At 42.9% G+C, this 13,076-nt stretch overlaps 2 protein-coding genes across 2 annotated transcripts in view; both read right to left on the bottom strand.

Moving 5' to 3' along the window:
- Positions 1 to 13,076, bottom strand: part of LOC135215580 (small ribosomal subunit protein uS17m-like) — a 222,445-nt gene that overhangs the window by 59,238 nt on the left and 150,131 nt on the right. The window contains exon 2 of the mRNA XM_064250443.1: positions 7,023 to 7,099. Within this exon, the coding sequence (XP_064106513.1) occupies positions 7,023 to 7,099 (77 nt within the window). The remainder of the gene's footprint in view (positions 1 to 7,022; positions 7,100 to 13,076) is intronic.
- Positions 1 to 13,076, bottom strand: part of LOC135215315 (piwi-like protein Siwi) — a 360,399-nt gene that overhangs the window by 294,742 nt on the left and 52,581 nt on the right. The gene's annotated exons all lie outside the window — the stretch shown is intronic.

The following is a 13,076-nucleotide window of genomic DNA, read 5'->3' as shown; positions in this document are numbered from 1 at the left end:
TTCAGTGGTTGGGCATCCAATGGGACTTATCCTCCCACAATCTGTCAATTCCGGCAGTCAAAGAAATAGCCAAAGCAGTGAAGTAATTCCTCAAATGCAAAAGAACATCAAGGAGAAACCAGGAAAGGGTCCTGGGCTCTCTTTAATTTGCTTCAGTAACGGACGTTCTTCTGAAAGCAAGGTTGAAAGATATAAATCGAGTTTGGCGTTCAAGAGCAAATGTCAAGTCTCGAGACAAGCTGTCAGTGATCCCACAAATACTTCGCAACCAACTTCGTCCATGGGCAAAGGCAAAGAATCTGTCCAAGTCAGTTCCTCTTCAATATCCTCCTCCAGCGTTAACTATACACACAGACGCCTCCCTAACCGGTTGGGGAGGATACTCTCAATTCAGGAAGGTCCAAGGAACATGGTCACTTCAATTCAGCCGGCTACACATAAATGTTCTGGAAGCCATGGCAGTATTTCTCACTCTGAAGAGGCTCCTTCCACCAAAGAATTCCCACATAAAATTGGTTTTGGACAGTGCAGTAGTAGTACACTGCATCAACAGGGGAGGATCCAAATCAAAATATGTGAACCATGTCATGATAGCCATATTTTCTCTAGCAAACAAACACAAATGGCATCTATCCTCCACCCACTTGGTGGGAGTAAGGAATGTGATAGCAGACGCCCTGTCTCGATCAGTTCCTCTAGAGTTGGAGTGGTCCCTGGACAACGTGTCATTCCAGTGGATACGCCGGAGGGTTCCGGGTCTTCAAGTAGATCTTTTCGCCTCTCAAGCGAACCACAAGCTCCCTTGCTATGTGGCCCCCAACCTGGACCCTCTGGCCTATGCCACGGACGCCTTGTCCATAGATTGGAATCAGTGGAAGAAGGTTTACATCTTTCCTCCAGTGAATCTTCTTTTGAAAGTTCTGAGCAAACTCAGGACTTTCAAGGGCCAAGTAGCTCTAATAGCTCCAGACTGGCAAAAGAGCAATTGGTACCCTCTGCTTCTGGAATTGGGTCTTCGCTCTCAAAGGATTCCCAATCCCAAACTATCTCAGCCAGTACAAATGAGGACTGTGTTCGCTTCCTCAGGAATTCTCAAAACCCTAACTTTATGGACTTCATGAAGTTTGCAGCTGAAAAAGATGCAGGTATCGATCCCCAGAATATCCTTTTCCTAGAATCAGACAAAAGGGAATCGACTTTGAGACAGTATGATGCGGCTGTTAAAAAGTTAGCATCTTTCCTGAAGGAAACAAACACTACAACCATGACAGTGAATTTAGCTATATCCTTTTTCAGATCCTTATTCGAAAAAGGATTAGCAGCTAGCACCATTACTACTAATAAATCAGCTCTTAAGAAAATATTTCAGTTGGGCTTTCAAATAGACTTGACAGAATCTTACTTTACGTCTATTCCCAAAGCTTGTGCTGGACTTAGACCTTCTGAAAGGCCTACTTCAGTCTCATGGTTCTTAAATGACGTCCTCAAGCTAGCTTCGGACACTGACAACTCTTCTTGCACATTCATGATGTTACTAAGAAAGACGTTATTCTTATTGAGCTTGGCCTCTGGGGCCAGAATTTCAGAACTGTCGGCTCTATCCAGAGATGCGGGGCATGTAGACTTTCTCCCTTCAGGAGAAGTCTTACTTTCCCCGGATCGGAGTTTTTTAGCCAAAAATGAGGATCCTTTAGCAAGGTGGACCCCTTGGAAGGTCATACCACTTCCCCAAGATCCTTCTCTTCGTCCAGTTATGACCTTACGAGCCTTTCTGTCTAGGACATCTTCTAGATCATAAGGTCCTCTCTTTATGAGAGAAAAAGGTGGCACTTTATCAGTTAAAGGGATCAGGCAGCAGATCCTTTACTTCATTAAACAAGCTAACCCTGAATCATTCCCAAAAGCTCATGATATCAGGGCAGTAGCCACATCTATTAATTATTTTCAACACATGAATTTCGATGATCTTAAGAAATATACTGGATGGAAATCACCAGCAGTCTTCAAGCGTCACTATTTAAAGTCTTTGGAATCCTTAAAATTTTCAGCAGTGGCAGCGGGAAACATAGTTTCCCCTGACTCTGCATAGTAGTTGTAGCTAAAAGATCCAGGTCTCCTTTCTACCTACCTCAACTAACATGTCGTGTGCCCTACTGTTAAGCTCTTGATAATTCTCTAGCCTTGGCAGCTAAGATAATTCTAGTGGAATGTCCCTTATTTTTATGCTAGGGACATCCACACTAAAGTGTATATTGTATCAGGTGGAATGTCCCTTATTTTTATGCTAAGGACATCCACACCAGTTTGTATATTTTGAAAAATTTAACCAAATGTTGCTCCTCTTATTTTTTTCTGTAGAGAGCACATTACTGCTATTGTCTATTGTGTTTGTTTTGGCTTTTTGTTAGTGAGTTTTCTTGTGTTGTACATAGTTTTTTACTCACTAATTTCAATATTACTATTGTTTATTTGTATTAGCTTTAATTATACTCTAAGTCTATTATAATATCATAATTTATTAGTTTGTATGGAAAAATTTAATGCCATTATACTTTTTTGCTTTTTTCCTGTGGTTTTATTGAGACCTCTCTTATTGGTTATCTTGTGCTGTTTCTCTGGTACTATTTCACAGGGCGACACGAACTGAGGCCGGAAAGGGGATTTTGATGTAGGAAAAATCTATTTCTGGGCGATGGGTTCGTGTCGCCCTGTGAAATAATCCTTTAGACCATTATTTCTAGGGTAAATGAGCTAACACATACCAGAGAAAATAAAATCAAAGGTAAAGTCAGTATAACTGACTCGCTCACTCTAATAAAAAGGAGAGTGTCGGTATGGAAACAGGGGCGAGTGAGACCACTACCACGAACCCGTAGCCATTTAGACATTTCCTCACCAAAATCCTCACCTGCAAGAGCCGAACCATAGGTAAATACGGGCGCTACTACTACTAATACCCACGCACGCGGACAGCAGCGCCTCTAGTGGTCATCCTTGTTGTTAGATGCCAATCATGGGCTGCAGGGGGGGAAATAGGGGGGGGTTTCACAGGGCGACACGAACCCATCGCCCAGAAATAGATTTTTCCTATGTCAAAATCCCTTTTATATATGATAATGATATTTTTTTCATTTCTGATGGTTGCATACTAAATTTAAGGCAATGACAAAAAAAGGAGCCAAAAATGAACTCTTAATCTTGAAAACTAAGTGCGCTGTGATTTAAAAAAAAAAACATTTTTTCCGCTTCTGCGCTCACTCCCAGACCTCGCCGGCATACGGGAGACGATTTTTATTATACCCATTCGGCGTTCAAGGGTTAACAATGCCTTATTTCACTTTGGCAGATTGTAGAGAGAAGCCAGAAACAAAGCATGCATAATTAAGTATCCCCACATCAGTACTAGATAGGATTGGGGATACAGAGAATTAAAAATAAAATGCATAGACATTGGGCCAGAAGAAGCAACAGGTCCTTGGCCTTTGGAATACTGTTGACAGAGTTGGCCAACTTGAATCACTGATTCAGTAGATGTGTCTTGCTCCTCAAGTCAACACCATCCCACCATCCCTGACAAAACTTATAGAGGGCTGCACATTAACCAAAACAAAGTGCACAGAACAGCAAAACCTTCTTGTAAAAACAACTTGAAGGAACTTGCATGACTGAGGATGTATTGGTAAGTGGAATACATTCTGCATGTGTACCATAAGTCTGACTGTTCTTTGGAAAGGTACTAAAACCATGCTAGAAAATCCAAAAGTATGTGTGCAGACACTTCCTGTTATTCAGCCTCCAAATGTCCAAGAATATCTCCAATCGCTTATAGAGCTCACCCCAAAGAATTACCATTGGACCATCATTCCCTCTATATACAATCTCCAACTAAAAAGAGACTTATGAGGGATTTCTGCTGAAGGCAAAGGAAGCTGTAAGAGAGAGATTAAACCAGTGGAGGACAACCAAAAAAGAATCACAACTGCCTTTCACTGTCTCCACCATGTAAGGTACTGGTCCTAAGTCTCTCCATGCATGTTGGGAGGTTGCAACTGTCCATATCCCAGAACCTGAGTCTGCACTTAATCCCGAAAGGTATAAAATAAGACTACCAATAGATATGTAATCCCTTGTCGCCTTAACCCGTGCTGCATAATCAGACAGGAAGCGAAAGTGTTCTCACTTCTTCCAAACCGAGTGAGTATAAGTATGAAGACATTACCCTGCAGCATCAGAAATGAGTTTGTTGTCTTCATCGCCAAAACTCCCTCTGGCAACAAACCCTAAAGCTGGCTTCACAAACTCGCTGGGTTGGCGCCTCCACTTCTCTAAGCAGTCACAGAAACGAGATAACGTAGCTAAGTAAAAGATATCAACCCAACTAGCTAGACTGAAACTCCATCAGCAAGTCTGTCAGTCTCAAGTTAATTTCCCTACAGGAAAGAGAAAGAAAGCAAACCACCTACTAAAGATGATTAAAGGACCAATAAGAGTTTGTACTGCAAGAGGCGGTCTTCGGCCCTCCGCGACTAAGTAAGACACAAGAAGACAAGCCAAGGCAGAGCTAAAGGGAGATTTGTGCGTCCGAGTACGAGAAAAGTTACGAAATGCTCTCTAATAGGAGAAAGCGTTGGTTCGCTTCTCAAATATTTAGAGGGCGCCAAAATACACTAAGACACGTAAGACATATTCTCTATGTGGCCTCTTTCCTCAATAAAATGAGGATACAGCAAAGCGTAATGTTGCAACAAATGCCGACCAGCCCGAACGAGTTCCTACAATTTCATTTCAATCTCTTCTTCTGCCAGCGGGCAACAGAAGGAGACAGCTGCCGACAGCTGCCGACAGGAGGTAAACAAAAGGGCTTAAAGGATTCCTCTTTCTCCGCAACCCTTGGCGACAGAAAGCGACACTTGTTGATGAGAGGTGACAACAGCTGAGTGCTGTATCACATCCACCATGACTCAATGAAAAGAACGCAGTTTTAAGCGACCCAGGACTTGGCTAAGTCCACACGAGTCAACTGAGGGAAAGAAAACGAGGCGCCAGAACATGGGAAAGATTGGGAGGCGGTGGGAGAGGAGTTCGACTCTCCCGCCTTGTCCGAAAGCGAACGCACATATTTGAAAGCATTCCTATATGAAACTTCGTTAGAAAGCTCTGAAGCTATAATATCTAACTTGCAGAGAACCTAAGATACTACAGACAGCGTAGACTTGAAAGAGAAACATTAATCGAGGCGGTAGTAAGAGATTTGCCGATAGCAGAAGAGAAAGCAGGCAAAGAACAAACACAATCATTATTTAGAATAACCAAAACATGAGAGCGATAAACGGTCGACTGAGTCGACATATCTAAATGTGTAAAAACTCGCTACAGGTACATTATCATCTCAAGAAAATTGTCTATACCTATATTATATATTATTAATCCTTAGCATGCTAACACCTCAAACTAGGTGTTGAAGAAGGCAGAATGCGCCTACAAAGCGAGCATTAACACTTACTGAAACAGTCCTTATGCGAACACTTTAATGGTTCTTAGGCGAACGCTTTAAACGAGATCCAGACCATGAAAAAGGCGAAGTAGGTATTGAAGGGCACAGAAAACCCCATCATCCCGAGAACCGACCCGGTCCCCTGGCAGCGGACATTACCAATTGTCGCAGGGCAGTCCTAGGCTCGGGTTAGGTACAGACGAGGGCACCACACCTTACTTCTAACAGGGAAGGTGAAAAAGAGCGCAAACTATGGAGCGATTCGGAATGTTCCTGTCATGAAGTCAGTTCAACTTGTATTAGAACTAAAAATAGGTTTAATGTAATGGTCTAACTTTTCGTTAAGCTTTTTTTTCTTCACATCTAGCAGTTCCAAAATCAGACACTGCACCCTTGCAAGTACAAACCAAATGTTGATAAACTTCCAATTTCAACATCTTGGTTACACCAAAATCATTCCTACATAGTCTGTTATTGGTTTTGCTTCTGGTGGAAGATATCCTGGGAAAATGAAATTACAATACCGTAAACAGGTGTAAAACAGCCAAACTTCATAGAATAGCAAAAATCGCCTAACCGCAATAGCGGCAAGAATTCTGACAAGAGCTAAAACATTCAAAACACACCTGGTAGAGAACAGGTAAACTAGTCATCCGGGCAGCCATTCGATTTTTTGTTTGAATGCTGACTCACCTAATTGCCATAGAGATATAGCTAACTTTAACAGTAAGATTCATCTTATATAATTGTAATTAATGGCTAGTCAGCAAGAGCTCACAAACATACGTCTTCATCGGAAGACGGCCAAAAGTAAAGTGGAGTGTTTACATCCGGGCAGGTGGGCCTACCTGCTTACCAGACGGTAGTTACTGCCTAACCACCTTGTTCTGGAATATAACAGCCGTATTCCAGTCTACGCTGAAAGTAATTCCTTATGTAAAGGACCGGGAGTTTATATATTGAGTACGAACAACTACAGCTTACAACGTTCGTCGAAAGCCGGTAGAGATAAACTGACTTCTTTGCAAAGTTGTTTACCTATCACCTGGTAGTGGGAGGGGATATCAATTTTCAATTAAACAAATGAATCGCTACCACAATTTTCAATATTTAGCTACCGGTACTTAGAAATTATTAGCTCTGTAATTATTTGGCAAGTTACTTAAAAAAAAAAAAAAGAAAAAAAGCTTTAGGGTTGGATGAAATTTTTAAAGCTGAACGCACAGTATTAATAAAGAAATAGTAACAATAAAAATTTTTACCTAGCTCTACAATAAACAGGAAATATTTTAGTAAAATACTAATATATAAAAATGAATGGAATTCAGCGCTCAATCCAGTAGCGAAAACCCTCATATCAATATTTTCACTTTGCACCAATACATCTGTATGCATGATATGCCAAGGTCTGTTATCTCAATGTGCTACTGTATGTACATATATAATGTTAACTGGTGCAAGACACTGGAGTTAGCTTTATACAAAACCCACCTGTATAGCACTAATGAAAAGAATAAAATTTACTTACTTTATTAAAACTACGTCCCCAACTTTACACTTCTGCTCAGGATCATGGGCAAAATAGTCAGTATATTCTGGAAAATACTAAAAAAAAAAAATTTCTTCAGTATTCAAATAACAGTAACACAATGATAGTTAGTAAAATCTACTTTAAATCCAGCTTCACTGACTCATTGAAATGCACACATTTGCAAAATGTTATTGTCATGATACAATAAAGTTTTATGCATACTTACCTGGCAGATATATACTTAGCTATAGACTCCGTCGTCCCCGATAGAAATTCGAATTTCGCGGCACACACTACAGGTAGGTCAGGTGATCTACCGCCGCCGCCGCTGTGGCGGGAATAGAATCATTTCCCGTTTTCTAAGACAGATTTTCTCTTCCACCTGTCTCCTGAGGGGAGGTCGGGTGGGCCATACACCGTATATATCTGCCAGGTAAGTATATGCATAAAACTTTATTGTATCATGACAATAACATTTTTATGCATTCAACTTACCTGTCAGATATATACTTAGCTGATTGGCACCTTTGGCGGAGGGTAAGAGACAGCTAATCTACTGAAATAGACAGGAAACAACATATGTTGTAGGTAATAAAATTAAAAACCTTGATTCCTACCTGTGTTAGCGAAAGACTTCATGGCTACTGCCTAGGAGCCCGTATCGCTTCAAGAGCCTCAGCGAGGTAGTGACCTCATGCTAAGAGTTCTTGATGGTCTGTTACCGGGGTCTTACCCACTTACGCTTCAGAACCTTAGGATCTTTGTCAATGGGGTCCTATCCACTTACATGACAAAACACCTTGCCTATTGGCATGATCATAGAGCACGACACTAATCCCGATCACCTGATCCTTATTGGGGTTAGTACTACGATTGAAAGGAGTCATCCCCGAACATCCTTTCAAGCAACCCACAACTCAACAACAATATTAAAACTAATTATTAAAAAAAATTAAAAACAAATTTAAGGATCAGCGTCTGCTCCATTTCCCAGCATAGTATCCGCTGATACATAAGGTCCAAGAGCGAAACATTTATCGTATGTTATTCTCACATCCTTTAAATAGTGGGATGCAAATACTGAATTGCACCTCCAATAAGTTGCTGCTAAAATGTTTCTCATGGACATATTCTTCGTAAAAGAAAGGGAAGTTGCCACAGCCCGACGTTCGTGAGCTTTCACTCTCAGCAGCTTTAAAGAGTTCTCTTGGCAATTCCTATGAGCTTCGGTAATTACATTTTCTGACAAAAGAATGCCAGTGCGTTCTTGACATCGGTCTCTTGGGGTTTCTTACCGAACACCAAAGACCTTGTCGACATCCCTGAAGCTGTGTCTTCTTTTCTAAATAAAATTTTAAGGTCCTGACTGGGCAAGGGACCGATCCAACTCTCTTCCTACCAGAGAAGAGAGTCCCTTGACTTCGAAACTTCTAGGCCAAGGTTTAGAAGGGTTCTCATTCTTCGCTAGAAAAGATCCTGGAAAGAAATGACAGCCGAGTCTTTTCTAAATCCCACCCGAGAGTCCAAAGCATGCAATTCACTGATCCTCTTAGCAGTTGCTAGAGCCAACAGGAATATGCATTTGCTAGTAAGATCTCTGAATGAGATTTTATCTATAGGTTCGAACCTGTCCGACATCAAGAACTTTAGGACAACGTCCAGGTTCCAACTCGGGGGCGAATTCGATTGATCCAATCAATTTCTTCAGTCTCGAAAGACCTGATGAGATCATGAAGATCCTTATTATTCTCGAGATTCAGCCTCTGTTTCTAAAACCAGCTGAGAGCATGCTCCTATATCCCTTAATAGTTGATACGGCCAATTTGGATTCTTCTCTTAAGAAGAGGAGAAAATCCGCGATTTCGGTTACCGAGGTATTGGAAGAGGACAGCTTCTTCGACCTACACCATCTACGGAAAACTTCCCACTTCGATTGGTAGACCCGCAGGGTATAGGCTCTGCGGGCTCTAGCAAATTGAAGTTGCCACTTCTTTGAAAAGCCTCTCGCTCTGACCAGTCTTTCGATAGTCGAAAGGCAGTCAGGGAGAGACTTTGGATGTTTTTGTGGAACATCTCAAGTGTGGGGTTGTCTGAGCAGATCTGTCCTGTCTGGTAGAGATCTGGGGAAGTCCACCGTCCATTCCAGTACCTCTGTGAACCAGATTCGGAAGGCCAAAAGGGAGCAATTAGAGTCATTCTCATTCCTTCCGATGCCACAAATTTTCTTACTACTTCCCCCAGCAATTTGAATGAAAGGGGGAAAAAGGCGTATGCATCTATGCCTGACAATCCATGAGGAAGCATCGATCGCTGTGGCTCTGGGATCTTCTTCTAGCGAGCAGAAGTTGTCTATTTTCCTGGAGAGGAACGTGGCAAACAGGTCGATCTGGGGTCTCCCCCAGAGTGACCATATTTGTCTGCAGACTTCTGAGTGGAGCATCCACTCTGTCGGGGAGAACCTGGTTCTTTCTGCTCAATCTGTCTGCCCTTAGGTTTTTTACTCCTTGGACAAAACCGCTTGTACGCATAATAATTGCCCCCGGTTCCTTCTGTCCAGGGTTAAATAGGGAGCTCTCGCTATTTCGTTCAGAGAGAAAGAGTGAGTGCCCCCTTGATTCCGGATGTAAGCCAGAGCTGTGGTGTTGTCGGAATTGACTTGAACTACCGCCTCTCTGACTTCCGCTTCGAAGTATTCCAGGGCTAGATGAATTGCCAGGAGTTCCTTCGCATTGATGTGCAGAGTAGTTTGTTGTCTGGTCCAAACACCTGCTACTTCCTTTGGACCCAGTGTTGCTCAACCTGTTTTCCGAGGCATCGGAAAACACACACTCGGTGAGGGTTCCGAATCAAGAGGGACACCCCTTCGTTCCTTGTTAATGGGGTTAACCACCACTTTAGGTCTGATTTTATCCCCTGTTGGATGGGAAAAATGAAATTTTCATTATTAAAATGAAGTTTTATTGTATACTTACCGAACAATTATAGAGCCGTGATTTCCACGAGCGGCAGGATACTAAATTCAAATTTAGCGCGTCGGCGTCGCCAACACTGGTGGTGATGACGTCATCTCCCTCCACTCGCGGGAGAACCAGGTACAACTGCCCAGGTGAATCCAATTCTTTCTGCCCGTCCGTCCACCTAAGGGGAGGAGGCGTGGGTATAATCATAATTGTTCGGTAAGTATACAATAAAACTTCATTTTAATAATGAAAATTTCATTTTTATTGTAGTGTCTTACCGAACAATTATAGAGGCTGATTACACATTTATGGGAAGGTGGGATTCAGTGGACCCACTAGATTTTTAAATGGTTACATTTATTGCAATACCAGTAAACACTCAAGGTGTCTGTTTGTACCTTACCCCCTTGTAAGAGAGCTACAGCAGACTGTTACTGCCTCTGGTCGGTGCTCTTCTTACTATTGTAGAGGAATTGGAATTTGACCAAAGTTAGCCTCTAGGAGTGGAATCCTTCCGTAGTTCAAGCGAGTCAAGGCTGACTGACGGAGGATAGTAACAACAAAGATTGCCCTTGCCCTGGGCTAAGACCAGAAATTCAATTATACAAAACATTTGTCACCAACACCAGATTTAAAAACATATATACCCAACCATTGTAAAATCTGACCTAACAGACTGGTGAGTATCCCAGGTACTCAGTACCCCCAGCTTCCCTTGAACTCGACAACCTATTCAAGGTGAAAAGTTAGCATAGAGTTGACGACCCCTGTGCCGTTTCTCCCAACACCATGCCAGAAACCGCCACCAGGACCTAACGTTTTTACAATTCTCGAAAACCGTTTCTATCTCTTTGAGATAATGACTCGCAAAACCGAATTCGATCTCCAGAACGTGCTCTGAAGAATCGAAGCTAAAGATAAATTCTTTCTGAATGCTAAAGAAGTTGCCACTGCTCTAACCTCGTGAGCTTTAACTCTCAGAACGGAAAAATTGTCGTTCTCGGACTGCGAGTGAGCTTCCCTGATAAGCTCTCTAATAAAGAACGATATAGCATTCTTAGAAAGAGGACGAGAGGGATTTTGAACCGAGGTCCAGAGCTTAGAAGATTGTCCTCTAATACCCTTAGTGGCAACAGATACTGCTTAATAGCCCTGACTGGACATAAGAGCCTTTCTTCCTCCTCATGTCCAACCAAATCAGATAAGTTCCTTACCACAAAACTCCTCGGCCAAGGATTAGAAGGATTCTCATTTTGGCTAGAAAGGTCAAAGATACCGAAAAATACAGCATTGCCTTGAGAGAAACCGACTCTTTTGTCTATAGCGTGCAATTCGCTGACACGCTTAGCAGAAGCTAGTGCAATAAGAAAGAGTGCCTTCTTAGTCAAGTTCCTGAGTGAAGCCGACCTTCAAAGGCTCAAACGGTGGCCCATGAGGAACTTAAGCACCACATCTAAGTTCCAAGCCACTGTATCTTGCGGGAGCTTAGTGGTTTCGAAAGACCTAATGAGGTCCGACAGATCTGAATTGGAGGAAAATATTCCAAACCTCGATGTCGAAAACCGAAGAGAGCATGGCTCTATATCCTCTGATCGTCGAAGGAGCCAGTTTTCTTAGAGTTCCTAAGAAATAGAAGAAAATCTGCTATTTCTGTTAAAGAGGTCGCAGAAGTAGAGACTTTAGCACTTTTCTACACCATCTCTGAAGATTCTCCACTTCCCTTGATAGAGTTTGTTAGAAGACTCTCTCCTACAACGAGCGATAGCTTCTGCAGCTCTCTTGAAAAATAAACCTTTCGCTCTGACAAGATTCCGGACAGTCTGAACCTGTCAGAGCTAGAGCGGTACAACGTTTTGGTGGAACCTCTGGAAGTGAGGTGTTTTTGAGAAGCCACTTCTCTGGAGGAAGAAGTCTGGGGAAGTCTACTAACAACTGGAGAAGGTCCGGGAACCACATTCCTGGGCCCAAAAGGGAGCGATTAACGTTAGTGTTACATTTGCTGTGCGACATGAGCTTGTTCAGCACCTCTCTATTAGACCGAACGGAGGAATGCATAAGCTTCCAGACCCGACCAATCCACAGCATTGCGTCCACCGACCAAGCTAGAGGATCTGGGACTGGAGAACAAAAGAGAGGAAGACGGTTGTTCCTTGATGTCGCGAACAGGTCTATTGACGGTCGTCCCCAAAGGCGCCAAAGTTTTCTGACAAATCTTGTTGTCCAAAGTCCACTCCAGAGGTAACACTTGCTGTTGACGACTTAACTCGTCCACCAGGACGTTCATCTTTCCCGGAACAAATCTCGGGACTAGCTGAACCTTCCGCTTCGTTTGACCACAGGAGGAGATCCTTGGCTACTTCGTACAGAGAGAAAGACTGAGTCCCCCCCCCCCCGTTTCCGCACGTACGAGAGAGCCGTGGAGTTGTCGGAATGCACTGCCACTACTCGACCTTCTACTAAGCTCCGAAACTGTCTGAGCCCCAAGAAAATTGCTAACAGTTCCTTTACATTTATGTGGAACTTCTTCTCCTTCTCCGACCAAGCTCCTGAAGTCCGTTGATTTCCCAGTAGGGCTCCCCAACCTGTGTCCGATGCATCGGAAAAGAACTGTAGGTTCAGGAGGATGGTCGTAAATCTAACCCTTCTTCCAACCTTGCTCGATGAGAGCCACCACCTTAGGTCCTCTTTTATTTGATCTGTGACAGGAAAGGTAATCGAGTCTGGTTGTGTCTTCCTGCACCAAGAGGCTCTCAGGAAAAAACTGCAGAGGTCTCATGTGCAGTCTTCCCACGTCACAAATTTCTCCACTGACGTCAATTTGCCCAGAGCCTCATCCACTGATTGGCAGAACTTACCTTTTTGTCCAAGAACTCCTGAAACTGTCTCCAGACAGCCTTGAACCCTCTTTCGGGGACAGAAAAAGCCCGAAAACTTGAGCATCAGAATCATCCCCAAATAAAGGATGCTCTGATGGAACCAACTGGGACTTCTGTTTGTTGACCAGAATTCCTAACTTTCTGGCAAGATCCAGAGTTGTTCCAAGGTCCTTCATGCACCGACTCTTCTGATTCCGACCGGAGAAGCCAATCGT

This window comes from Macrobrachium nipponense, chromosome 5 (genome assembly GCF_015104395.2).
Source record: "Macrobrachium nipponense isolate FS-2020 chromosome 5, ASM1510439v2, whole genome shotgun sequence".
NCBI lineage: Eukaryota > Metazoa > Arthropoda > Malacostraca > Decapoda > Palaemonidae > Macrobrachium > Macrobrachium nipponense.
This window is presented reverse-complemented; position numbering and strand designations above follow the sequence as displayed.